At 42.7% G+C, this 27,505-nt stretch overlaps 1 protein-coding gene across 3 annotated transcripts in view; it reads left to right on the top strand.

Moving 5' to 3' along the window:
- Positions 1-5,146: 5,146 nt before the first annotated feature.
- VIT (vitrin) overlaps positions 5,147-27,505 on the top strand; it is a 54,114-nt gene continuing 31,755 nt past the window's right edge. For all 3 annotated transcript variants that reach the window (XM_086743923.1, XM_086743922.1, XM_086743924.1), the window contains exons 1-5: positions 5,147-5,286; positions 20,800-20,869; positions 22,606-22,671; positions 23,374-23,530; positions 25,647-25,780. In XM_086743923.1, the coding sequence (XP_086600049.1) occupies positions 20,839-20,869; positions 22,606-22,671; positions 23,374-23,530; positions 25,647-25,780 (388 nt within the window). In that variant the 5' untranslated portion in view covers positions 5,147-5,286; positions 20,800-20,838. The remainder of the gene's footprint in view (positions 5,287-20,799; positions 20,870-22,605; positions 22,672-23,373; positions 23,531-25,646; positions 25,781-27,505) is intronic.

The following is a 27,505-nucleotide window of genomic DNA, read 5'->3' as shown; positions in this document are numbered from 1 at the left end:
TTGTCACCCTTTGTCCCTCCTATCCCTGGGAGGCAAAGAAATGAACCTGACATTTGGGGCTTACTGACAGAGCCCAACTTCTCTACAGTCTCAGGAAACATGGCCATTGCCATATTCGTTGAAAAACACCCAATGGGTCAAATTTACACAGTGTAAGTTTGGTAGCCATCCATTTAAGCCAAGCATGCCAACATTATGCATTCATTTGGCCCATGAGGTCTCCTCATTCATAAAAAGAAAAAAACAGATGCCTGGCTTCCCAATTGCTCTAATTATTTAAAGACGTTTCTGATGCTGGCAATGGACACAGCATACATAATTCAGCCTCCGTACCTTTCTCAAACACAAGACAAACACATCAGTGTATTTTGTATAAGCCTTCCAGGACACTGGTTATTTTATTTACCTGAGGTCAATTTAGATGTAACTGCTTTAAGTAGCTAAAGCCAAACCCCCTAGTTGCCTTGCCATCCAAATTATACTTTCTACTGTGTTCTCCCCATGCCTTGTTTTCATGTACAAATGGTTTTCAAGCGCATATTACCTTAAGTGTAATAATGAATAAGTTAATATTTTATTTCACAGAGTTTGAGAAATGTAGAAAAACTGCAGAATTTGAACTCCACTGCCACTTGTTAGGAGTTAACACTAACGTGCAACTGCACTGTCTTTGAACAGAGCCAGCATTGCCAGGCTGTGCATGACATCTTGGGGTGTTATCACTTGGACAAGATTCTGCTCTCTGATTCCTGTGGAAGTATTTGCTGGGAAAGGCTTGAGGGTAATTGTTGCAGAGCAGAAAACTTGTTCCTTTCCGTTTGAATACTCAGATGGGATTAGATGTGACATAGTTATGTGTGATCTTGCAGAAATCATTTAATTTGTCTGTGATTTCTGTCCTTATATGCAGAGTCAGGACTCTATAGCACTGTCTTAATAAGCCCACAGTGGCCATCTGAGAAGATACATTCAACAGTTTTTGTGTAACAATCACAGATCAGTTAGTCCATCCCTGAATCACTTTGATTCCTTATACATTTCCTACTTGGAACCTGGAGAGCAAATGATCTCATGGTTTTAAAACCTGGGCCTGTAGCTCAAGCCAGAAAAGCAGCCCGCACCTTGGGTCTCAAAAGTGGGACAAAGACCCAGTGTATGGGACACTCTTGTGTTTCCCCCTAAAAATTTCCCCACCAGATTTCATATTTCTCTAAAAATTTTGCAGGCATAGCTTGTTCTGTAGCACAGATGAAGGTGATTTTCTTTGCATGTATCTACACTGGTGGAGCCAGGAGTCCCTCCTGAGCACTTGGGAGATGAGCTCGATGGGTTGTACTGCAGCACACACCTGCTCCACGGGATGTGTACACCCGTCACCACCTTGCACACACCTCTCAGAAGCAATTTACGGCCTTTGAAACCACCATCCTCTGCTCTCACTTAGATATTGAGCCATGTGAATCTACCATGTGGTAAAACCTTTCTCTGCTCCTCTTTCTACAAAAGTTTGACCTGTCCATGTAAATCACTGCAGAAAGGCCAGCTATGATCAAAAGATTGTGGGCCAGGTCAGTAATGAACTTGGAGTGAATTTGGATACCTGAGTCCAAAACTACATTTGTCCCTGATGGTGTCCAAATGGTTGTGCATGGTCACATCATTGCCTACCCCCAGCGCAGGGGCCATACCATTCGGTGAGCATCAGTCTCAGAACAAGTGGATTTATTTGCCATTTCCAAATAGGTGGGGTTTTCCCTATTTCTTTTACTTGTGCATCAGTGCATGCAGAAGGAGGGAGACATGAGGGATCTTACATTTTTGTGTTAAATGTTAGCTACTTCATTAAGACTTCCAGGGAACAGGTTAGGGGCCAGGGTTCCTTTGCTTTCAGGCTTCATATTACAGTGGAAACAAAGCTACTCTACACATCAGTGCTACCCACTTGGAATCAAATAGAGCAGCGATTTTGGTACAATAATTTACTGAAGAGAGCAACTGAGCTGCTGCTGCTGTGGTGGAGCGAGGCTGTAATATGCATTAGCCTTACTTATTAGGTGTGTGTATATATATACGTATATGTACATTTCTACATTATGCAATAGGAAAGACTCTGCCCCTTGAAATTTGCCACCTACTCTAAGGGTGCATTCATGCATTTAATAATATTTTCAATGGACCTTGCTAAATCCTGCCTTAATTAATAAGCAAATGAAAATACAATATAAAATGAAAATACAAGTAAAACTTAAAAACTACCACCACAAATAGTACTACCAGTTAACTGAAAAGCCAGGTGGAGGCCTCTGACTGGAAGCGATGGTGGGAGACCTGAACACAGACAGACACAGAGCATTTGTCCATCCCCTAGACAATCTTATTCAATACTGATTGTCTTCAAACTAGTGGCTTCCTGACTGCACGGTCAGCTCTTTTGCAAATAGATCTTTCCCTGTGGCAAATCCCAGCACTGAAGTGGAGCCACACAACGTGGGTCACCTCTTGCTCCTCCACTTTGTGTTGCCAGCTCTTGGGTGGCTGGAAATTGCTTCTGTCAGGAAAGAGCACAGGCGGCTGCACTCGGAAATGTTGTGATAAAAAGAGACAGCCAGTGCCCTCCTCTGTGTTTTGTTTTGATACTCTTCAGCTCTCCATTACACATGATAATGAGAGGCTGAATAACCTGGATAATGACAAACCTAGATAGTTTTTCTTTTTCTGCCTGCTCAGTGTTTCTGCTCCGTGGCTCCCGGGACACTCATTTCCAGGATGCCAGGTTAGCTCATAGGCAGCGATGCAGAAATGTGCCAGCCCACTGGCAGCATCCTTCACCCTGAGCAGAGCCGGCCAAGCTGGGAGAGCTCAGGTGGGTGCAGTGTGGACAGGGCTGCACCGCTGCTGGAAGCAACAGAGCCATGTCCATACACCATTGCATTTGAGTTAAGTCCTGCCAGGTCCATGCTGGCTCTTTGCCCTTGGTACAATTTACCCACAAATTAGATAATTTGTCCATGGAAAATGAGAAATGGATCTATCAGCTCTTTCTTTGTAAAGCTACCACCCTGCAGCAGCAAGGATGAAGCATGACCTTGATGCAGGCACTGGCGCTGTTGCTTTGACACCTTGCTGATCACATTCAGCATGCCAACAGCTACACCGCTCAATGAGCTGATGCGGGTACTAGACGCTGAACCTTAGGAGGACTTTTTGCCTGTGCCAGTTATCCCAGTCATCCACTGCTTCTGACATCTCAGCTCCATCACTCACTGCTACTCCAGCTATTTCTATGCAGTCCTGTCATGTACTTTGTGGGCACAGCCTGAGCCTTTGCCATCTGACCATATCTTGGTTTGCCAGAAGCTTGCTCTTCAGTACTCTCACTCGCACTGGTTTGAGATCAAGAGGCTTCTTCGCTAACCCACTCATCTGAGACTTGAAAGCTGTATAGACATCTCAACATGTACATAGATGCCCATGAATTTCTGAAAATAATCAACTTGAGTGGAAAATAAGTGGTTGAATACCAGTGAAGGTCTGTGCCCAAGAATTTTAGAGTATTTCTATCTGCATTTGCAGGTAAGGAGTTATCATGGGGACTTCAGCCCTCTGCTAGCACTGGGAAATAACACATAACCACTCAGCTACAAAACTCCAAGTCTGGCCTCTAGCACTTATGTGCCTCTAAACTTCCAATTCTAGGGTCTCAGTCCTTTTGCCTGTGGTTATTGGAATAAATACATTTCACAAAGCCTTACAAAAAGGGTGGTGATACTCTGAAAGTGGGGGTTCGGGGTTTTTTTTTAGCAGATCTGCTACCTAGATCTGCTAACAGATTTGCTGTTTGGAGAGGCTTTCTGCCAGTCCACTTCATTCTGTCTCACAAGGGATTACCATGGCAAGCTTGAACTTCTATATTAAGAGAATCAAATGAATTATAGATCATTATACCTTAGTAACACAGTCACACATACCTTGATAAATCTTTGTTGTTGTACTGTTTATTGATATGCTGAGCTGTTATACAGTTTCCTTAAGTACTGGAGTAGAAATTCACAAATAACAGGTAATCATTTTCACTTAAAACCAGGTAACCACTTTCCCTTAAACTAAATACATTTATGGGATTACTAGATCAGAAGTGGCCAGGAACTACATGTCTTTCCAATGTGTCTTTTGAACTCTATCATCTCCTGTATTTATTCTAGATATTTTCTTTCACCAGTAAAGATCTTAACTAAGACAGTGTACTTTTGCTCATATATGTTACCTATACGCTTCTGAACACCTAGGTGGAATTGCAGATTATAGTTTGCATTCCAGCATCCTGGAATATGATACCATTCTGTGATAATCTAGTAAATGCTGTGATCTTGACAGTCTCAATAAAATTTACTTTTAGAAGATCTGTGTACAGATACTTAAGCAAGTTAATAATTTTGTATCTCTCTTTTGATGAGGGCACACTAAATAGGTGCTGGTTTAGAAGTCTTTGAGAGAATTTTATTAAATTCCCATGTCCAACTTCATCAGAAAGAAGTCACAGACTCACAGACCTGCTCTGTCACTAAATCCTCTGACTTGAGGGAAACTGCTTAAGGGATCCTATGCTATTGACATGAGTAAAGGCATCACCGCCTGTCTCTTCAAAAGCTGCCTTTCCTCTTTAAATCTGACTCGCATCTAACTAGTTTGGTATTTATAATTGTTAGTGCTGTGTAGCTTACTCCTGGCTGCTAGTTGTAGTCCTTTTACTACAGTGCTGAACTGCACAGGGAGACTGAAAAAAATCCAGCCAAACCATCAGGCGAGTAAAGCTTCACTTCCCAAAAGAGAAAAACCTGACAACTCTGACAGGCTGGTGCAAAAGGAGCACGGAAATCCCTACCAAAAATATGTGGGAGGGAACATATATTTAAAACAGGACCGCCTAATTCAGCTGCTAAATGAATGTAAGAAGCTCTGTATGTCTGTGTGTGCTGGAGGGAGAGGGAGAGACAGGGAGGGAGAGACAGAGAGGGAGAGAAGAGCAGAGGGAAGGAGGGAGGGAGGGAAGGAGGGAGGGAGGGAGGGAGGGAGAGCAATGTGCCTTTCACAGAGCTGGGAGCTTGATGGGAATGTTTGATTAGCTCCTCTCTGAAAGAGAAAAAGTGTCCAGGCCTCCCTCCACTGCCTGCCTCTCCTTCTGTAGAATAATGTTGGCTGGAGTTTGGGGTACAGAAAAGCTTGGAAAAAATAGCACTTTCATACTGTGTGGAGAAAAGGAATAAAAAGTTGCACACCTCAAGCAAGGTAATTCTGATGCCATTTCACTGCTGTATTTATTTACGGGGGAGAGGGGGGAGTTGCTTTTTTTGCCTGTTGATAATAGTTACATATTTTCTCTGCTAAGAAACTGTAGGGACGTTATTTTTTGTTTAGCCTTCCAGCTGTGTTCATCGGATCAAGGACCTAAGAAGATGAAGACATAGATGTAGAATGAAACTGTACTTTAAATTATATATACTCCATTAAGTATTTATAAAAGCATTAAATCCCTACTGTGAAAGGGGACACATATACTCCCTGCCTGAACAGCAAGGGCTTAACTATTTGATAAATAATGGTGTATATTAGTCACACATCAATAGTCATATATATGCCTGCTGTTGAAATAGTGCGTAATAGGTAATGCAACTTGTTCCCTAGGTTTAAAATGGTTTTGCTTTCAAGACTTTTTCTTTGTTTCTTTGATCAATAGGAAAGGTATGTGTTGTATCATTAATTAGCACTACGTGACACTGGGGAACACTAATTTCCAAGATGCAGAATAGAAAATGGTATTATTCCAGTGATGAATTTATACAGTGTGAACTCCCTTGCTAGATGGGTAGATACAGATGTGTGAACATTACAGTAGCCCAGACACTATATATCCTTTTGTGCTGAGTGCTTGTTTTGCTGGTGAGGCTCCAAAAATGAATAGCATTGTCAAGCCTGCCACAGCCATTCAGCTCTCTGCAGAGAGATTAGAGTCTCGATAAGTCTCTTCAAAATGCGATTTCTCTCAGGCTAGTATGAACATGAACCAAATGCCCCAAGCAAACTTTCAACTCTAGTTAATATTTTGTTCCTAGAGTTTATGGGAACTACATCACACCCAGAGCAAAAAATAAATTACAGATTTCAGAGGCAGATCCTCCTTGGAGCACACTCCTTTTCCTCTAACCTCTCCAAAATTTAAATGAAACACCAAAACCAAGGAAGCACACAGAGAGAAAAAGTAGTTTAGATGTTTTTTAAAATACATTTGACTGCAAACAGCAACGGAGTCATATATGTTTATAGCTTGTATTTTGCCATATACATCCTAAAGTTAGAAACACCTTGCATGTGACTACGCTCAAAGAATATTTATGTTTTTCTGTATCTGTAGTACCATGTTCTTCAGACTTTATTCAGTTCATCACTTGAATAACAGTAATTGCTGTAAGACTGGTTTCTTTCAGAGGTGCAAAGAGAGCTCAAGCAAAAATAATTGCATTACACAGGCACATTACTTTTGGAATATTAATTTAGTATTATATTTTAAACAGACTTATTTTGCTTGCATATTTTATCTAATCCTTTGAGTTGCTAGGGTTGTTCTCACTGGAATGACAGAAAAGACTTCGTGCCCTTCTGTTATTCAAGACATAAGAAATTCTATTTTTAAAAAGAAACCTTGGCTGTCCTGCCAATATGATTTAATATTGCTTTGTGTTTCCACCTGTAGAAGCAATGTTATGTTCTTAACTTACTCACTCCTTCTTCACTACTTGCTCACTAAGACACTTCTTTCCCTAGTCGTACTCTTACACATGACTTACCACTGGTTGGTTGAACCAAGCAGTTTTAATAGCTAAGCAAGGTTTCCTCACACGTGGGACACAAGAAAGACACCCCATGCGGATTCTCTTGTGTCTCTTGTGTCTACTAAGAATGAGATCCTACCAAAGTCTTTCCTTTAGTGGAGACATTAACAAGGTGTTCCCAGATACTTACTTACTTTCACAGAAGTAGCAGGAAATTAATTTTTACACTCCCTTTTGTCAAAGCTGATTAATTGGTATATTTCTGAAAGGGGACTGCTTAAGCCACAGTACGAAAACAGAAGCTGGGAAAACAGGCTAATTACTTCATGTGAAACAACAGAATTATTTATTTTTTTTTCTAGGCATTGCTTTTTAGAAAACGTTGCTAAAAACAAACCTGAAGTTTACATAGCAGTGCCATCAAAGATTTGACTGTACCTGGTCTGCCTGGAGAATTTTTAACTATTTCATTTTCACCTCTGAGTCACAAATAAAGCCCTAGGCAGTAAATGCCACCCAGTAGCTTTAATTCCTAACCCAAGGCTCAGGACATGCATGTTCAAGGTTTTGTTTTACCAAAAGCCTCCTAAATGATGATAGGTAAGTCATTTAGGGCACTTGGCTGAAATGAGCAATAAAAGCGATAGCTCAGTTTACTATCTGCAGCTGTGACTGTATTCCTCCCCCAGTTTCTTGAGGCTAAATACACAGGAAGAAATACTGTGGGAGGCAGCATTTCATAGACATGAACTCCCTGTCCAGAGGGACTGGCACGGGCAGGTGCCAGAGCAGTGAGGTGCGCGTCTGCCCATTGCAATGGGGTGCAGAGGCACCGTCTTTCCTGGATGGGTGGTGAAAAGCAATAGTCCAGGATTTCCTGAGAGGCCTGAGGGATGTTGTGGACCCCTGAAGCTCTGAGTCCAGCAGGACTCCTCCCCTATGCCGCAGCATCAGCTGAGGTTCAGACCTCCTACTCAGGGCTCAAAAAGCGGACACTGAAAGCCCATCTATCATATAGGTCTCTTTGGTCTGTGTTGGAAAACAGAAGCACAGAACAAAACAAAAAGAAAGGAAAAACTAAAGTTTGGGGATTTTTTTTAAGAAGAGAAAAATAAGTCATAGTACAGGCTGCACATAAATCCAGGGAGGATGCGGCTACAGTAGTCGCAGGTCTGCCCTCCTCACCTTTCTCCTGCCTAGTAATTTTTAAGGCCAGAGTCAGAGAGGGAGATAGGGGCTTAACACCTCCTTGGAGCACTTCAGTTCCTCTTTTGAACTTGCCGGGGGCACAAGGAGCCCCCTTGTCCCAGTGCTCGCCTGGGGTGCCTGTGCTAGAGCTCCCCTGGGACCTGGGACAATGTGGCCCCTGTTCTGAGCCCAGCTCTCGCACAGAGACTATAATTATCTCTCTTCTAATGACCAGCCAGGCAAGATAACAGTTTTTATGCTATGTTTAGAAAACAATGTCTGACTACAAATTGAGGGTTCAGTCGCCTGTAAAAGAGCCTGTCTAACAGCGCTGGTGCAGCTGCCATTCTTTTGCATCCCGGTTCCTTTCTTTGCTGCACATTTCACACTTGGAAAACTTGGGTGAATGCTGTGCAGGCAGCACAGCCTGCCCCTGCCACAGAAGAGGCTCAGAGAGGAGCAGAAGTGCCCAGAAAATCTATAGCCTGTTAGATTGCAACTCTATTAGCAGATTAGACTGTGGACCGACTGACCCGCAGCAGCCTGCGTCACGCTTGTGAACTCTTTTACCCCCTGACCCGAAGGGGCTGCGGGCACTGCCACGAGCGCTATGGAGGGGAGCAGTAAGCCTGCCTTTCGCTGGCTCCTGATAATGTCCTGCGGAAAGCAAGCTGCTGCTGAAAAAAAAAAGTGGGATGTGAAGGGACTTGCTGCAGATAAAACAGGAGCATGTATTACTGATGAGCTTTTCTTCCGGAGCCGTGGCCCACAGACAAGTTAGGGGACTACTGAAGTGATGTAGGCTCCTAAGGCATCTATGGGGTAGCTATACTGGCCAGCTGAGACGGCAGTCTGTGTGGATGTATCTGACCCTTGCAAACACTGGGAGGTATCAGAAGTGGGCAGCCCTGACAGCCTGGCACTCATGGGTTAGCTGCCCGAGTATTTGCTCTGGGCTCTGCAAACATTTCACCCCAAACTCTGTGCTTGGGGCAGCTGTATGTCTCGTGGTGTCTGAGGGCTGCTCCCACATCCTCTGCTGGTGCCACGCCAGCAGAGGAGCAGAGCTTGCTCCCTTCTTTTGCAGCTGGCTCGCCCTCACCCCTCTTGCCACCGTCTCTAAGCTTGCACCTCTGCTCTCTGCAGCGGGATGCAGCTGGGTCGCCTTGGGCTGCCTTTCCTATTCAGGCTCATTTTTCAGCAAATGAGCCCTGGGGGAAAAAAAACAAACTAGAAAGCGTTGATCAGAAAGAAAATTTCCCAATGACTTGGAACTGGCAATATTTCTCATGAAAATGTTTTAATTTAAAAAATTAACGCCATCTGCAGCTTTTGCTTTCCCTTTTGAAGCAGAGCACCCAAAGCTATAGCTCATATCCCAAACTGGAAACACATTCGCATTCAGGAGAGTATTTATAACCGCTTCTGCTTGATTCAGATCATCTAGGTTTAAACAGTTCTCAACCTGACAAGTCTTACTGTCATGACTGAACTGGCTTTCTAGCACCCATTAAGTCCATCCTACCTTTGCTTTATCTCCAGAGCTTCAGAGTGCATTAAGAGGTCAGTGACACATTAGGAACATGATCTGCATCAGTTATCCTTCATGTATCTCATTCTACAGGGCATCTCACAGACACAGATATAAAAAATACTTTCAAGATAAATTTGCACTTGCGAACTGTTTTTCAGCCTGTCACCTTATAAAATAGCTTTGTAAATGTAACACAGGTAACACAGCAGCAAAGAGTCTCTCAGCTGGCAGTTGGTTTCATATGAAAATTGCCAAGTGACAGTTTTACATGCGCCAATATTTCTGGAAAAATTCTGAATGATTTTATGTGGCTTCATGGAGTCCTTTAATGTCCCCAGCAGGATGAGTTGGGGATTTCCAGCACCTCCAGGCTTGTACATAAAACTGTGGAAATTTTTACCTCTCCATAATCACTTGTTTACAGGGAAGTTTGGCCACGGCTGCCTCTGTGCCTCGATCTCCCTGCCAGGTTCCTTTACAGATTCAGAAGGCTCCATTCTTTTTATTTTCCCCAAATACGTAGTTTACCCTTGAGTCCATAGAACAAGGGTGAGACATAGATGAAAGCTGGCAGCAGTGCTGTATATCCTGGCCCTGGTCACCTTCAGTGAGTCAGAGTTACGAAAGGGTAATGGCTCCGTAACTCCAGGGGCTATTTTTATAGCTACCAGGCAGCTAAGGACAATGGGAGCCCATCTTTCTCACTTCTTGCAATGCATCTGCAGCACTCCAGCATTTTGTTCTCCTGGGCTTGGTGGAAGAAGCTTTTGGACATGAAGCATATGAAGAAAGAGAGGCTGTTTCGAAATGAGGCTAAATGAGAAGGAGAAGAGTATCCAGGTGAGGGAGGGGAAAGGTTAGAGAAGTTTAGAGTAGTTGCAATGGAACAACTTGGTACAAATGGAATTGCTTGCAAGGTCAAATACAGGCATCACACAAGTCAGACAAGCCTTCTTTCACTCTGCTTTGGGGACAGTCTTTCCACCAAACTGCATCTCAAATTACGTGATAATTTGAGACATAAAGTCTCAGCCTTCCGTGGTCTACATCTGTTCTCAGTGGTAAAATCTGTGTGTAGAAAGAAATACATAAGTTAGGCAATAATTAGATTTGAGGTAGAAGCTCATCTGGTAATCTCCTAAACCCAAAGCTCAGAACAAACTTCCGAAGCGTGCAAGTGGATTATGCAATATGGAGATCTGCAGGCTTAGCTCTGTTATAAAAACAAAAGACTATAAATTACTGGTTCCTGCTCCCAGTCCATGTGATAAGCACAGTTTTCTTTTTTGATCTTAGGCTCTCAGAAGCAGAATCCTGTGATTCATCTCTATGCTGAAACAGCAGGTTTTAAAAGCTTCTAATATGCAAAATTAGTAAATCAGTGTCAGCCTGGTGCTGGGACACATTTCTCAACAATTTCTGGCTGCATCTACACTGTCACTGTATCCAGGACTGGGCTCTGCAAGCCACGTTCTCTGTCACCATGTTTTCTAGCTCTTTAAGTCCTCTCCAGGGCACTCAGATATTGAGGGATGTAGTTTTGGAAGCACAGCCATCCCTCATGTTGTCTGCATGACCCATATGCTAGAGAGTCCACTCCTGCCAGTTGCCAAGGGCTGCCAAAACACATGCCATAAGGATGCACAGCTTGGTCCATACTATGTCAGATCTCTCACCAGCATCTCCACCAACAGCATGCTTTCAGAAACCCAGCACTACCCCTAATAGCCTCATTTATAATGCTGGCACTCATGCAAACTCATAGCTCACTTTCATCCCAAAAGCAGCATGGAGTCCCGAGATGTCTTCTGTAGTCATTAAAAAATGGAAACAGTAGTCACAGCTCCACAATTTTCAAATGGCTCCCCACAACAGTCATGTCTGGTGAGAGACCTCAGCTTGAATGTGCCTGTTGGGTTACAGGTGGGCTGCAGACCAGCGCCAGACGGGAGGGATACAAGCGAAATAGCCTGTAGCAAAGCCAAAGCAGCAACGACCACTAGCTGGGAGGTCAGCCTGCTGCAGTAACAAGGCGTAAGGCTCCATCCTCACTGCAGCCTCACATCCAACCCAGGAGGAAGATACAGGAAAGACTTCCAAATCCAAAGATCTCTCTGAAGATGACAGCAGGGAAGCATCCAGCTTATCCACAGAAGTATTGGAAAACTCTGCCTAAAGACTAGACTGGACTAAAGACTAGCCTTTGATGTTCTCTGTCGGAGTATGAGGAAACGCAGATCTGATGTGTGGTCTTAGAAACCCTTCATGGCTCAGACCAGCAGGACAGGAATGCCACCTCCAGTAGGAGATGCAGACATGTCTTTTGCACCTGACTACCATAACATCTCCTGCATATCCTCTGAGAATTCAGGTGGCACTTCTATATCCCATGCTCAAGGAAAAGGGGACCCTGGACTCCACCTGCAGGGCATGGGGTAGACTGGCCATGCACAATGTCCTGGGATGTGAGGTCCAGCATCCTGCCTCTTGGCAGCTGACCCTGCAAGCAGGCAAAGGATTTGGAGGTCCCAGCAAAGCAGCACTAGAAAAGGACTAAGGGCCATAAGGTGTTTTGTGTTTAGTTTCTGATTTGCCTGTTGTAGCAACCTCCTTTGTAGCATGAGTTGGTCTCTTTTAAACTAAAGATATCAAAGAGGTATCTGAGAGCTGGAGGGAAAGGTTCCCAAGCAGGAATAATGTAGTTAGTCAGGAAAAAAATAGTATTTTTTGAAAAGTATAAAATATATAAGGGGAAAATGTTAAGCAGGGCAAGGAGCATGAGACTATCACTTTTACAGAGAACTATAATGCAAAATTGAAACTACTTTCTTAACTTTGTTCCACTGGTTTCTACCATAGAAGAAGATTTCAGCTTAGCTTTTCAAAATGCTTTCTACAGCTTCCTCAGTGCTTCTTCATTTGCTGAAGATACTTTGTGTGAGATGCTTCCTTGATCAAGTTGTCACTACTAGACGTTGATGAATTTCACCACTTACTGCCTTATTTCAAACCAGTGCCACACACCAGGGTCGTTCCAGATTTTTTTTTTTTAAATTACATATATTTTCTGAATCCTTATCCAATCAGCCCATGGCTTTGGCGTGAGGCATCAGTAGTCATACTGACTGCAGGAGATACTGAATTGATAAATTTTTTTTCTGTGAGATGTAGTATAAATTTACTAGCATGCTTAAGGATCAGTTTTGCTTTTGACCAAGACATATAACTCACTTTTGTAGGAAAGGGCTACATGTAGCTTTAATAAGCAGAGTGTAAACATCCTAAGGTATCTCTAAATTTCTACTTCTAAATTTCTACAAAAAAAAAAAAAGTGTCAAGTTTTGTTTGAACATGCTACAGAAATTCCAAAAAGCATCCCCAGGGTGATGTGCAGCTTCTTCAGTGCCATTAACATAAATTTTTCACTTTTAGACTAGACATGTACCTTCAGGGGAATTCTGACACACTACAATAACTCTTAGCTTGCAGGCAGCACTATAGCATGGTTAGTCAGCGCCGTTTTAATGGTGCATCCAACCTGAGAAACCATGCATTGCAGTTTAAAAAGCCACTCTGACTTGTTAAAATCATGTGTTGGAAATAGAAAACAGTGCATTTTCAAAAAGGTGAAAGAAATGTGCCCATGAATCTCATGCCACAAAGCTAGCACAGCCCTCGGGCACTGCAGGATCGCAGGTACTTCCCTTTGCCCTCAGTTTCTTGGGGAAATGGCAGTGCCAGGGCTTGATGGTACCTGGCTGGGGTCTGACTAATGTTAAGCAGAAATCGGTAAACCAGAAAAGGGAAATAAGTTCTCTGCAAGCTCCAGCGTGCAGAGGGAGCATGGGCTCGAGCCTGGGAGCGAGGGGGGCAGATACATGAGCAGATGAGAGCCGTGGTGGGCAGGAGGATGGAAGGAGGGAGTTGTCTGGGCAGGGATTCACAGGTTTGAGCTCACAGTGATTCCCAATGAGCCATAAAAGCTGCACATCAAAATGGAAAAAAAAAATGAATGCATAATACATTAACAGAAACCAGGAAAGTACAGTGTAATGACCCTCATAAAAGTGGTCATCTGGATGGTGCAAATTATATTTTCTCTGTGTGTGGGTGACACATTCTAAATGTATCTCTTCCTTTGCTGGAAGGGGCAGGTCAGAGCAGCATAATTGATGGTTATCTTGCTGAGACTGATGAAAAAGTATAATCATTGCAGTCTTATTTAGGCTCTGAGAAAGGTCTGGCAAGTTAAATCACACTGCAGTTTTAAATAAATTGCCTTATTCTGAAAGAGGTCTGTGGAAAGCAGAGAAATCATTCGTCACTGTTACTTCAGCCTTACGTTGGTTTCATTTCAGGGCATTGCATGAACACAAAATGAGTAGTACAGGGTTACTTGGGTGTTTTTATTTGGCTTTAAATTGCTGGGTACAGCATCTCTTCATTATACCTACCTGGATGGAGCGATTTTGGACTAAATTAGTCTTGCAAATCTGCATATAAACATTTCTTAAAACAGCTCTGAAAAAAAGGACTCCTGTGACCAAAGTGCAACTTAGGTAAAATTTAGTCCTTTGAATCAACCCATACCTCACTTTAATAACTTGAGAGGAGTGACTTGGCAGGTACCCCATGAGACACAGAGGGTACTGGCAGTCCCTCCTAGCCCTCTTCTGAGTCAGGGACCTCATGGAGCAGAGTAGACACCATTTAAAAGATGATGTGGCAGTCACAACAATCCAAGCTTTTGTAATAACAAGCAAGTGGTGAGAATCCTTAATCAGGATTAACTATTATCAGGGCTGTCCGTGGAGTTTGAGCCCATGTTTCCTTCATCACCAAAGAGATCTTCCATCATCAGATTCCAGTGCACAAATGATTGTGAACCCCGGTTCTCCACTATGAAGCAGGACCTCTGTGCAGCCAGGAATGCCAAGCGTGGGGTCAGAAAGAAAGCAAGGGAGAAGGGGCCTGACTCGCTGCTTGCTTGCTTGTCTGGAAGCAAAGCAGAGACAGAGTCTCTGTCTTTGCTCCTGGAAGGAGCATGCATTTCACAGTAACTCACTACTGCATAAAAACTAGAGTGAGTCCAGGGAGAGGGAAGGTCCTAGGATCCTATGTCCTCTTCCCCACCTGGATGTCCAAACCACAAGGCGGCAGAAATGCTCCTCGAGCACCTTCACAGCTCTTAGGATCCCAGATGCACAGTGGTCAAGTTTCAGTAGAGCGGGCAGAACATGCCCATGCATCCTTGGTAGCCTTGGAGATGGCACCCTCGCTCTCAAAAAAAATCCTTCAATCGCTTTGTAGAGGGCCTGGAAGAGGTAAGACCTTTGAACTCCTGGGACTTCTCCAAGCAGAGGCTCTAACCTCTGACCACCTCTGAGCTAACTCTGCTGCGCACATGTAGACAGGGTCTTGCAGGTAAACCTCTCATGTTTTGTTTGTCAGGGTCAAGAGCCCTACACCCATTTTTGGCAGCTCACAGACCACCCAGGAGGCTGAACAGCCCAACCTGCTTGTAGTTAGCACACACTGACAGCAATAAAGCCAGCCAGTCAGCTGGACTTCTTTGAGAAACAGGGCCGACAGCTACCTTGGTGTAGCAGTATGGTGTAAACCAGCATGCGTTCAAGAAACGGAACAGTGTCCAAGCCCTCAGCACCTATCTCTGAAGCGAAAGGCCTAACAGGCAAGGAAAAACCAGAGCAGCAATCACCATTGCTCTCAAAAGGGACACTACTGTGGGGGTGGAAGACCACCACTGACCGGGTGTGGGATTCATGGGGCCACAGAAAGCAGCTGTTGAACTGTCTGTAGCTACTGCTCTGGTAGTAAAGGAAATTATTCAAAATGCATAGTCCTGACCGTAGCCCTACTGCTAGCTATATATGTTAATGCAAAGACTCTTTAAGGCAAAAGAACAAGCTGTCCCCAGGCTCAGAAATTTGTTTAGCAGTGGTTTGGTTGTTCATTTTATTAAACACACAATTGCCTAATGTGTGATGTCTGATACTTCTTACAACTCCCCAGCTGTGGAGAACCTGTGGCCGTAAAAGCCCGTATTTCCTTGTCGGCTCTTCCTGAGACACTGGATAATTTAGCAGAACACACCATGGTGCTCTGAAGGTCAGCACTGCCTCCAGGAAGCATTTTTTGGGTTCCCAGTCCTAGTTCCACTTGCCTCCCAGTGGTCTTTGAGACAGAGCTCTTCCTTTTGGCCTTTCCTGCTGTCTGGTCAAGATGTGGGGTTTGCAACCACAGCAGAGGCTCCTTTGAAAGCTGAAGATGGTTGAAGAGTGCACGTGGTACAGGAAACTTTGAGTTTCTTCTTGACACTTCCCACAAAGAGTGTGGGCAATTAATTTATTTTTTTCTCTTTGATATGATAAAGTATATCATGTCCTATCTTTGCAGATGGTGCTAGTACAGATGTTCGCTTTTTCTTGTTCCAATTAGAGCAAGTCCTTTGCAACCCTTGCAATTTTTAATTCCTCGATGAATATCTTCACCTTCAGACCACTCAAAGAATAAAGTCCAGCATCCCGTGCAAACAAGCTCACCCTGGATCTTACCTTTTGGTACCCAGTGACCTGGCCTGGGATACACACAGGGCAATCATTCCTCTGAAATGAAATATAGTTATCAACTTGGCTTTTCTGGCTCAGCAGAACTCATTACCTGCCTTTTTGAAATAAACAACCACTTGGATATTTTATGTACAGACTTTCAGAGCAACACAGTGCACCAGCTGTACATCATTACTTCCCTCTGACAAGAAAGGGAGTAAAATGAAATAATGTGTGACAAGCGTTAGCCATATTCCCTAGAGTGCACCAAAATGAACAGCTATTATACTGCTGAGCAAGGTCCAATACCATGCGATAGAATATGAGCATGAAACAAAGAAATAGCTAAACTTTTTTTTTAAAGAGACAAAAAGACAACAAAAAAAAAAGAAATATAAAATATTTTATTCTAGAAGATGATGATCAGCTCTTGTTTATCCAAACCAGTTTACTCACACCTACATCCAGCCCACTTGATTTTCCCATAAAGGGCACATATTTAACTCAACCCACAGCGCTTATAGATCATGTTGTTAACTCCACACTACTTACTCAGACAGCTTTCAAACAACGTCCACTTCTGTTTTTTTATGGTGCCAGTGCTACTGTGATATTACAACCCCTTGAGAAGGGGAACAATACCACACATTATTGTGGTACAAAGAGAGCACACAAAATAATTTCTGCGACACAGAGGATTATAGGAAATAAACTGCTTACTCCTGCAGAGACAAAGCACGTGGCACCAGCAAAGAATTTTGGTTTGCACGTGGAATGGACAGCAGTGCCTGACACCAAAAATCAAGGACTTAAAACCTACACTTCCATCAGAAAATGTTATCGTTTGCCATACAGTGAGAATTTATACAGATTTAAACCACCTATTTGTTTGTATCATGTAGCAGCTCTCTCAGATCTTTATAAAAATCAAGCTGCTAATAAAAGGTCAGTATACAAATCTTTATACACAGAAAGAATAGTTTGCTAACTCTGTCTCTTCCCTGACATTCAAGCTTTTTCAAGTATTTGTGGTAGGGAAAAAGTAATCAACAGTCTTTCAAACAGAAATTCCATTTTAAAAGGTAAAATAGGATCTGCACTGGGAAACACTGAAGGAGGTGCTTCTGACTGTATTTGAACTTAACTTAGTTGGGATTTAAGCACGTGTTTATTTAGTGGATATACTTAGCTGCTTTCCTGGCATAAAGGCAACTTCTATTATGGCAGTCTGAAGGATATAGATGGGAAAATGTACTCTGATAAACGAAGATCCAACTTTAGGAGTTTTCACTTTGGGAGATTTACTACTGAACAGTCACTAGTTGCCAGTACTGACTGGAACTGCAAATGCCACATTAATGGAAATCTGATAAGGAGAAATTTCAGCAAAACTCATACTCCAGATTAATCCAAGCTAGAAACTTTTGGTTTTGTTTTAATGGGATCTGTTCATTCGTTAAAGGAACAATAGCTTTGTATTTAATAGCAAAGTATTATTCTTGATCTACAGATAAAACACCCCCAAACCTCCCAGCAGATCTACACAGACTAAAAAGCCTGTTGCGTGCATGGACTGGAGCCCTGCTTTCCCTTTCCTTCTCAGAGAAACAAAAAAACCCCCAGTTTTTATTTTTCCAGGCTGCTGCTCCCTTTACCAGTTTGAAACAGCGGATGCCATGCTAGAGCACAGAATAGGAGATCTCATACAATTTCAATCAGGCGACTCGCTAGGCCCCAGCTACAGTGAATGCATGCAGAGGTCCCACAATGGAAAGCTTGGAGCCTCTAGGCCAGACACTTAGTGGTCAGCAGTGTACATCCTCCTGCGCTTTCTCCCAAGTGACAGCCCAAGGTCTGAAGGCCAGGACCCACCTTGCAAGTATTGCCACTAGAGCTATGTCACAGGATGTCTACGTATTTTACCTGGCATACCAATGCCTAATACAGAATTCATACAATGGCAAAAATAAGTTTCTTTCTTTACTATTATAACTTTTTTCCATCAGGATACTAGTATAAAGTGCACCAGCAAAAGTACAGAGTCCACAGTAGGATGCTTCTCAGTGTAGCTATGACAACAAATCTGTTAAGTAAATCTAACAGCTTTGTCCAAATCTTCTATTAACTCTCTTATTGATAAAGTATGTTATTGCAGTCTAAAGGGTCTGCCGAACTCATTTGTCCCTGACAGGCTTTACATACAAATTTCTCTTAGATTTCTTGACCTCTTTCTGCAGAAAATTAATAATATTTTAGGGGAAAAAGCCCACTTTCTATTGCCTTGAAAAGCAATACCACCAGCAGACTAGGCAGAGATTGCAGTTGCAGCCAAGTCTGGGGTAGTACTGCCCAAGAGCACTGGGATGGCTCCTGGGGCAGCTGGCCTTGGCTTGGAGACAGCAGGGCTTGGGGGACAGCAGGGCCTTTGGAAAGCAATGAGAAGCCTTGTGCAGCACTGGTGGTACAGGTGGTTATACATTTTGTGAAACAGGAAAAGTTAAGTAGTGGTGGATTCTCTCCACAAAGCAACCCACTCATGAAGCTAGCTTTTACACGGACCCTTTACCATCTCAGGCCTTTTCTCCTCTAATTAAACTGGAGATGGAAATACCACAGGACCAAGCCAAATACTGTCAGGTCAAATTCTCACAGCCCTCTTTGACTTTAAATAAGGATGCCATTGCTGAATTTATTCACTGCAGACTTTGGGAGTGCTCATATTAAGATGCTTTTTCCAAAGCTTAAGTCAGTGCCAGTATAGTCCTTAAAAGTGCCTGGTGGTTCTGCAAATGACCTGCAACTCTTATTCTACCTCTTCTTTTTCTGGGATTGACCTCAACTGAGAACTCATTGTAGGGGAGTAATTTTTTTATATCTCTGACATGGTGATGGCTTGAGACATGTAAGTGAAGAGAAAAGCCTGTGAGCTAAGTTCCTCTGAACTTTCTTCTACAGCCTGTTACTATTTCCTTTAGCAGCTTCACAGTGGAAATACACTGCACTAAATGCTTAAAATGGATTTTTCTTCCAGGAGATGGGCAAGGTTTTTTTTCATGGGAACTAACAATGGCAGTGGAATATTACCATGTAACTGCTTTTGCTGCTATGGCTTGTACAGTCTGGGGTCACCCCAACTACACTGTCCATCATTTTTCAGAGAGACACAGTCACTGTGTTGAGCCACTTTGCACACTCCCATGATTCAGTTTGGTGTCTTCTGAGCAACTTCTGTTGCTTTCAGCTTTAGCAGCCTAGCAGGAGGATTGGTTTAGGGACATCATTAAGGAAAGACATAGTACTCTTAGGAGGTGATACTGTTAGTGAGTCCTGGCATTTAAAGTTCTCTGACCGTAGCACAGAAGCGAAAATCAGAGGTGCATCTGGTTGATGTAAAAAGGGTTATAAATCATATAGGCCTAGAATGGCCTGAATTCAGTTTAGTCTAGCACACCATTGCAGTCATCCTCACTCAAGAAGCATGTGGCTTGCTTGAAAAAGAAGAATAATTAAAATAAAAAATGTGAAAGCATTGTATATGAAGACAGATTGCAGATTTTTTTCTACCTCTTTCCTGTATTTGCCTTGTCAGTCTAAATTTCTTTCTGGGACGGCCAAAGCTCTGGTTCTGAGTACATGAATCCCTATGTGAAATCTGCCAATACCATTCTTTCCAGGAGGAAAATATCTAGCTTTTTCTGATCATTTGCAGCTTTAACAATACATGAATATTTTCTTCCTTGATATCAAGCTGATTTTAATTTTAGTACAAATCTTTCCATTTGTAAGCATGTAATCTGTTCCTTTGAAGACCAAGTTTGGTTTGATCCTTGAGTTCTTCCTGTAGAACACACAAATATTTTATCCCTCTCAGACTTTTTACTCTGATATTTGTCAAGCATCTTGTAGTATTTTAATGACTGAGATTAATTACGAGCATCTAACCCAAGATTCCCTCAACAATCACCAAATAACAAAAGGCAGCACAGGAGGCAACACTCAGGAAGAGCTGAGAGGAGTTATCTCTGATAAGTTTGTGTTCTTGTAGCCTGGCCAAGAGCTTAAGGGATGGCAGAGGTCGGGAACCACATATGCAGACCCAGAAAAAAAATGTCAAGATGTTCTGACAGAGTCCTGTTAATCTCAGGTACTCATGCGCACACCTGCACACACACTCATCCTCAGATAACGAAAGAAACCAGAAATTTGGCTCACAAACAATGGCACAATTGCAAGAAACTTTATGCAACATCCTTCAGAAGTGAATGGACTTATGTTCCCCGTATCTTTATGAGATTACATGGTGCGGTTTGATGTGAAGACAATACAATTCTGTGAGTATGCCTTAGAAGAGTAGTGAATGAACTTGAATAGCAGTCAGAGCATGTCCATACCCATCATGCCCTCTCCTGCCACTGGCTTCAGAAATAAGTCTATGGAATGTAATCTTGGTTTCCTGATGCAAAAGGAACAGAAGTAAAAAGTTAGTCCATGGGAGTGCCACAGCCCAGACACCATCTCCTCTGTGGATATCTGCTGCTCTACAAAGCATGAGAAGAGGATGCAGCATGTGAGGACTGTGAAAGGTTGAAGAAGATTGTGGAATCCCTCTTCCCTCACAGTTCCAGTAACGTCTGCGATACCTCCAAATGCAGTTTGACATACTCTTTTTTTTCCTTTTCAGTGCTTCTTAGTGACACATCCAGATTTTGCTTTACTCACCATGAAGGCCACAGTCATTGCAACCTTCTTTGGTAAGTACAGTCGATGTACTGCAATCAGTAGTTTGTGGATTTGTACTCTCCTCTCCTGGCTGACCAGTGGCTACTGGCTTCTTCCCTTTGGACTCATGGCAGATGAATCTCTGAGTGGTGGGTGGAATAAGCCTTGGCACAGCTTTTCAGAAACTGGCTACACAAACTTCTTGACTTCTTGCATGGGAGCATCCCTTCCTAATTTTTATCTCTGTTCTTGCTCTTTCCATGAACAAGAAGGTGCCAAAGGAAAAACGCTACAAATGTGTCTTATTTTCTCTCCCCTGGCAGTCAGACAGGATCTTGCTTTTTCAAAATGTGTAGAGATTCCAGAATTTTCCATTCATCTTACATGAACAATCTGGTTGATCAGGCATGATTTCTTAGTGTACTTTACGTATATGTCTTCCTTTGATGGAGGTCCAGACACTACATAGCCTAATGGTGCTGTATTACTTTAATTGTGATATTCCCAGGAAATATCCCCTCTAGCTGGGACCCTCAGGTCTGACAGGATATCCATTCTTAGTTCAGCTTCATAGCTGTAGTTCTTCTGTCTTTACTAAGAGACCAAATTACTTTCTCCACATTAAGTTATACATTATTGCTTGTAGTTGGGACTTTGCACTTTATTTTCCACTGGTTCTCTCCTTTTTTTTTTCTAACTACAGTTTTGCCTTGGTTGCACAACTGCAGCAGTGACAAAAGGCCCCATACTGCATCTATACTCTGTCACTCCAGACACGATGACACTGATTTATCTTTTGCGCAAGTTCTAGGACTTAGTGACTCTGCAAACTCCCTGCAACCATTCTAGAGGGAGAAGAGCATAAAAGAAATGACTGCTGTTGCATATTCTAGTAAGATTAACTTAACAAATGATGAGAGGATCAGCCAATGCATCATAGAGAGTTTCAATTCCTTCTGAAAGTGCAGAGAAAGGAAACATGAATAGGAAAGTCAAGATATTTGTAATGAAGTTATTAATTGCCCATAATATAGTGCTTACAAAATAAGTGCAGAGAATGAAGAGGTTTTTTTTGTCGTGCACTTAGCAAGTAAACTTAACACAGCAAGCTACATGTGCATATTGTGATGTATGTTTTAACATAACAGTGTATGTCTCTTTTACTATTACACTTTTCAAATCATAATTCTACTTACTGAAGAGAATTAGTGTCCTTGCTGTGACAGGATACTGGGACTTGCCACACTGGGACCTCATATCAACCATAATGCTGTCCAGTATCCAAAACTTACTACCACCAGTAAGTGAAATGCCACAATGCGTGATTACAGGATAACCTCCCCATGGGACTATTAAGAAGGATCTTTCTCTCCCTAACTTCCCAGTTGCTTTACGCACAGAGCATGTAACTTCACTGACATCTCTATTACACCAATTACAAAGAGTTACCACAGTTTGTGGAGATACTGGGGCCTTCCATGGTTTTCTGGACCATGTAGACTCAATGGCATCTTTTGATAGTGAGGTCCACAGATGAATGTGTGAGCTTAAACTGATCTTTAATCCCCCTCAAAAATCGGGCCCACAGTCGATGCCATCTTGACTACTAAATTAACCAACAAGTAGAAATCTAGCTGTGTCTGAGAATATTCCCATTTCATTTTTTCAACCTGTTGATTCAAATTTGGGAACTCTCATGCACAGGAGCTTGTGGTGATTGATGTTGATAGTCCTCCTTTTTCCTGATACTATTTTTTCTTTGTTTTAGGTGTGCTTCTTATATGTACATATGCAGCTAAGGAAGCCACAAAGAAGGTGAAAAAGGCTAAGCTATGTAAGTGGTCCCAGTAGTACTCTTGGCTGCTTTACAGCAAGCATGTCTGATACATAAAATGTGCAAAGTGACAGGTTGCCCAGAGAGGTGGTAGATGTCCCATCCCTGGAAACATTCAAGGCCAGGTTGGATGGGGCTCTGGGCAACCTGATTTGGTTGAAGATGTCCCTGCTCCTTGCAGAGGAGTTGGACTAGATGACCTTTAAAGGTCTCTTTCAACCCAAACCATTCTATGATTCTGTGATAATGGCCTGTGGCTGTAGCCTGGCATTACAGGTGGCACAGAGCTACATGAGCACAGTAGGAGTCTTGGGAAGCATCCTGCTTTGTGCGTGCACAGTCCTTCCTGGTCTCGACTCACAGCCACCTCATCCCCTCCGCAGCCTAGGTGACTACCTTTCTTTCTCTCTCCAACAAAGTGTCATAAAAGATATTTCCTTCAGAGAAGCAAACACTGAAGGTCAGAAATATCATCAAGCTTCTTTAATCCATCCTTAGTTACAGCCACATCCCTCAATATAGGGATTATTATGTGTTATATTGTAGATGCAGAACACACAGACTTGTCTTGTATCCCAAAACCATTGATAGGGAGGCGTAAGAGGAGGGCATCCCTGTCACTCTGTTATTCATTGTTTCATGACAAGATCACTCAGCTATAAAAACATTCAATCTGACTTTACCAAGATTTTACACTCACAGATGTACCCCAGATTGATTGCGATGTCAAGGCGGGGAAGATAATCAATCCAGAATTCATTGCAAAATGCCCTCCTGGATGTCAAGATGTAAAATACCGTGTTTATGGCACAGACATTTATGCTTCCTTTTCCAGTGTGTGCAATGCTGCAATTCACAGGTGAGTGAGTTCAAATGAGCAAGGCACTCAGTCAAAACCATCATTTCAGTGCAGAGTGACTACATTGAAAAACCTCTCGGCTTTTCAGAGCCTTTAAAGTTCCCACTGCCTTGTGTGTTTGATTGCAGGCTGCTGTTCTAGTAGGAAATCTGTGAGCAAAACCATGTGTGATGCTATGAAACCAGTCTTATAAAGTGCTGTCAATCCTGTATTCCTGTTGAAATCAGTTGTGTTTGAAGACATTTCTCAGCTTTAGAAGTAGTGTCTTGAGATTTGCAGATCTCTCATTCATGCATAGCAAATTACTATTGTACTATTGTTATTCAAGTGGAAGATAGGAATGGAGCTGCTGCTACTAATAAAGCTTCAGAAAAAAACCAGGCATATCACCAGTGATGAATACATACAACTGTTGTACTTCTGGGATTGGTTTTGGTTCTCCAGATTTGAGTTTAACTGTCCTTGACGTCAAAGGCTGAGCAATGTGCTTTTCTGCCACAGAAAAGGGCACTGGACAAGGAAATGTATAATATGGATTTTATAGCACAGATTTTGCCAAGTTTTATTAGCCATGCAAAAATGTGCATAAAATTTTAATGGTGAATAACTTCACAAGCAAAACACACCATATTTGTAAGCAGGATGCAAAGGCAGGATGCAAAGGCAGGACACATTCAGATGAAAAAGCTGTAAGAACTTACAAAGTCTGATTGACAAGTTGACTTCATTTGGAGTTATTCGAGGTACTGCAGTGCTTCCAGTTCTGTGAAATAGCTGAGATCTTGACTGAAGTTGAACAGTTAAGGCTCTGGGGCTTTGCACCTTCCCTCTGCACTGTGCAGCGCACAGGCTGGCATCCCTCTGTGCATAGGGCTGCCATCTCCTGGCTGCAGCTCTGGCTGCTCAGCCCCATGCTGGGGAGATGACTGCCGGGTGACCGGCTTTCAAATGACAAATTCTTCTTTCAGACGATGGTGCACAATGGAAATCATGTGTGTGCACACAGAGTTTGTCCCAAAGGGAAGTTACAAAATACAGATAGAGACTGCAATTTCCCCCATAGTTCAACTGCTGCCTGTATTTTTGCAGCGAGGGTTTCAGTTTTCCTTGTTTGCCAGCTGGGTTTGGCTTTGTTAGCTTTTATCAGCTAACCTGATCTAGTTGGGGATGTCCCTGCTCCTTGCAGGGGGGTTGGACTAGATGACCTTTGAAGGTCCCTTCCAACCCTAACCATTCTATGATTCTATGATTCTATGATTCTATGTTGCATTTCCCCAGACAATGCATTGCCTTTCCTTACAGTTAATTTTCTAGTAGCTTCTTGCAGTCGTCAGAGAAAACAACAGCTCTAACACGCTCTTCACTGTTGTTTGCTGTGCATTACTTGGTTTTCCTGTCCAGTGTCATTATTGCCAGTCCTACCACCCCTCTGGAGTTGCAGTCACTTCTCCTGGTTTGTCTACGTTCCTAATGATGTCACAGCAGGTTGCACGTACTGAAGGTTTTCTGTTTGTCTAGAGATACACGTTATGTCATATGTCAAACCCCATTTAACGTGCACCGCATGTGGAGCTTGTCAGGTTTTCTGTAGCTTCCAGTAATACTGTGTTCAGTTTCCTCCAGGCTGAGGTCAGAACCAGGCGTAGGTTTCTTGCAGATAACACATACTCAAAGAAAACAATAGTTTTACAAAAGAAAAAGTCAAGTGAGTGGGAGTTTTGCCTCATATTTGTATTTCTGTCACATGGTTGGCCCTAAAACTCCTCCAAGTACCTCTCCTTGTATCTTCAGTCATTCAATCAAGTTTGCAGGAATTTTAACGAAGGCAGCAGCTTGTTCTTGTGTGCAACTAGGTCAGCCTTAAACACAGGACCAGTAGATCAGTGGGAAGAGCAAACACATCCTGACAGCACTTTGTAACAAGTTGCTCTTCTCTATGCAGAAGAAGCACAAATATTTCTTAGTAGCAGACTTAGCAGTAGCATCACAGCTCCACTGTAGCTTCTGGTTTAAAGGTAAAAGTGAATGCTTCATATGTCTTGTTTGAAAATGTTGAATGGTTTCTAAGTTTTGTGGGGGAATTTCCACCTTCAGACACCACATTTTCCCTTTGCAGTGGTATAATCGACAACACAGGTGGGAAGATCCTTGTCCAGAAAGTCGCGGGCCACTCCGGTTACCGTGGGAGCTTCTCCAATGGGGTCCGGTCCCTGTCACTGCCACGCTGGAGGGAGTCCTTCCTTGTGTCAGGTACCATGGGGGAACATCAGAGCCACCTGCCCTTCCCAGCTGCTCCCCACTGCCCGACCAGTTGGACTGCAATGGGCAGAGCAGGAAGGAGTCTTCTGTTTAGACACCACGGGCCCAGCCTACTTAGCTTTAGCATGAGTAATGCACTTGAGTTTGTTTTTAGTCCGGGCTTCCTAGCCCACAAAGAGACACACACCTTGCCAGCAGTGTGCTCAGCTCAGTCCAGTGCAGGTCTGAGCCCAGTGCGGGAGGTGACAGGCGGTCTGGATTGACTCTCTGAGGGCACCTTAACTCCTGCTGTTGATGCATGAAATCCAAGCCTCGGTACTGCTGCGTAGGTCTTCCTGATGCACTTGCTCTCTGCCCTGGTAAGTAGTGCCACAGGGGGAACGAAATGGCCTTTAGGCCATTTGAAGCATCCTCAGCCTGCACCTGAGTTTACATCTTCTGACATGACTTCTGACTTCTATCGACCCATCTCAAGCCACATATAGCCACACTGTATTTATGCAAACCCTTTACACTAAGCAATTCTATTGGTGCATCCCAAGAATGCTATGAATTCTCCCCACCTCTGTTAGCCAGGTTTGATATCTACTTAGTGCAGGGAAATCTATCTTAATTTAATGCTCATTCCTTTTTCTCCCCCTAGTATAGACAGCAGCTCATTTGGATTCACTGACAAAATTCACAGGTTATTTTTTGTAAATTAGATCCCCTTTACACCAGCTTCAGATTATCTTACTTGCACTCATTCAATCTGTGTGAAAGGAGGGTCTAATTTACATTGCTTTACATACAATTTCTAAATCCAGCTTCCTGATGCATCCATACGGTGGGTCAGTTCTCACTGGTCTGCACTTTTGGAGGTTTAGGATAGGTATGACCAGTTGATTTTAGTTAACGACATTATTCCTGGAAAAATCAACTGCTCAAGCAACTGAACAGCCACTAAAAATAAAGAAATGTTCTTTTCATGTGAAAATTTGTGGACAGCAAAAGTCTCAGAAACTGACCAAAATGGACTGTCATCTGGAGTTTGCATTAATATATTTGCATGCACTTTTTACAGCATTCTGCCATGGGTACACCACATTATGAGAAGGATTTATTTTGGATGAGTAGGAATTTCCTGGAATAGCTGAATTGATACTTGTACTTGTTGCTGTTTTTTCCCCAACAAACAGCACATTGTAATTCTGGTACATAAATGGGAAATAAGATTTTTTTTTTTACCTCAGCAGCTGCTCAGTTGTTAATCCCATGAAACTACAGGAATTTTTGATTTATAGTAACAAATCTTTATTCTTAATTAATGAGATACTATAAAAGAAGATACAAGAGAAACTAACAAACACATGTAAGAGGAGAGGATGAGAAATCTGTGTATGTGTAGGCATGATGAGATTTATCCCTCATGCACTTAATTTTACACATGCTGAGTGTTCTCACTGACGTCAGTGGAACTACCTTAGTTTATAAACTAGCTCAAGTGTAAATATAATATATCATATAACATATATCATACTTCACATATAAATAGGAAGAAAATTCTCAGTATACTTACTGAAAATGTGGGAATTTTAGAGAGAAATTCAGAAGTCTAAAACCCCAGGAAGGCTGTGCTATACATCTTGGCAGCCTGAGGCTGAATGCAGACAAATCTCACTCTCAAAAAGAGATTAGTTGTTTTGTTTTTTTTTTTTAATTATGAGTCATAAAAAG

Source organism: Chlamydotis macqueenii, chromosome 3 (genome assembly GCF_036417535.1).
Source record: "Chlamydotis macqueenii isolate bChlMac1 chromosome 3, bChlMac1.mat, whole genome shotgun sequence".
In the NCBI taxonomy this organism is placed as follows: domain Eukaryota; kingdom Metazoa; phylum Chordata; class Aves; order Otidiformes; family Otididae; genus Chlamydotis; species Chlamydotis macqueenii.
The sequence above is the reverse complement of the archived record's forward strand: the minus strand, read 5'-3'. Positions and strand labels throughout refer to the sequence as shown.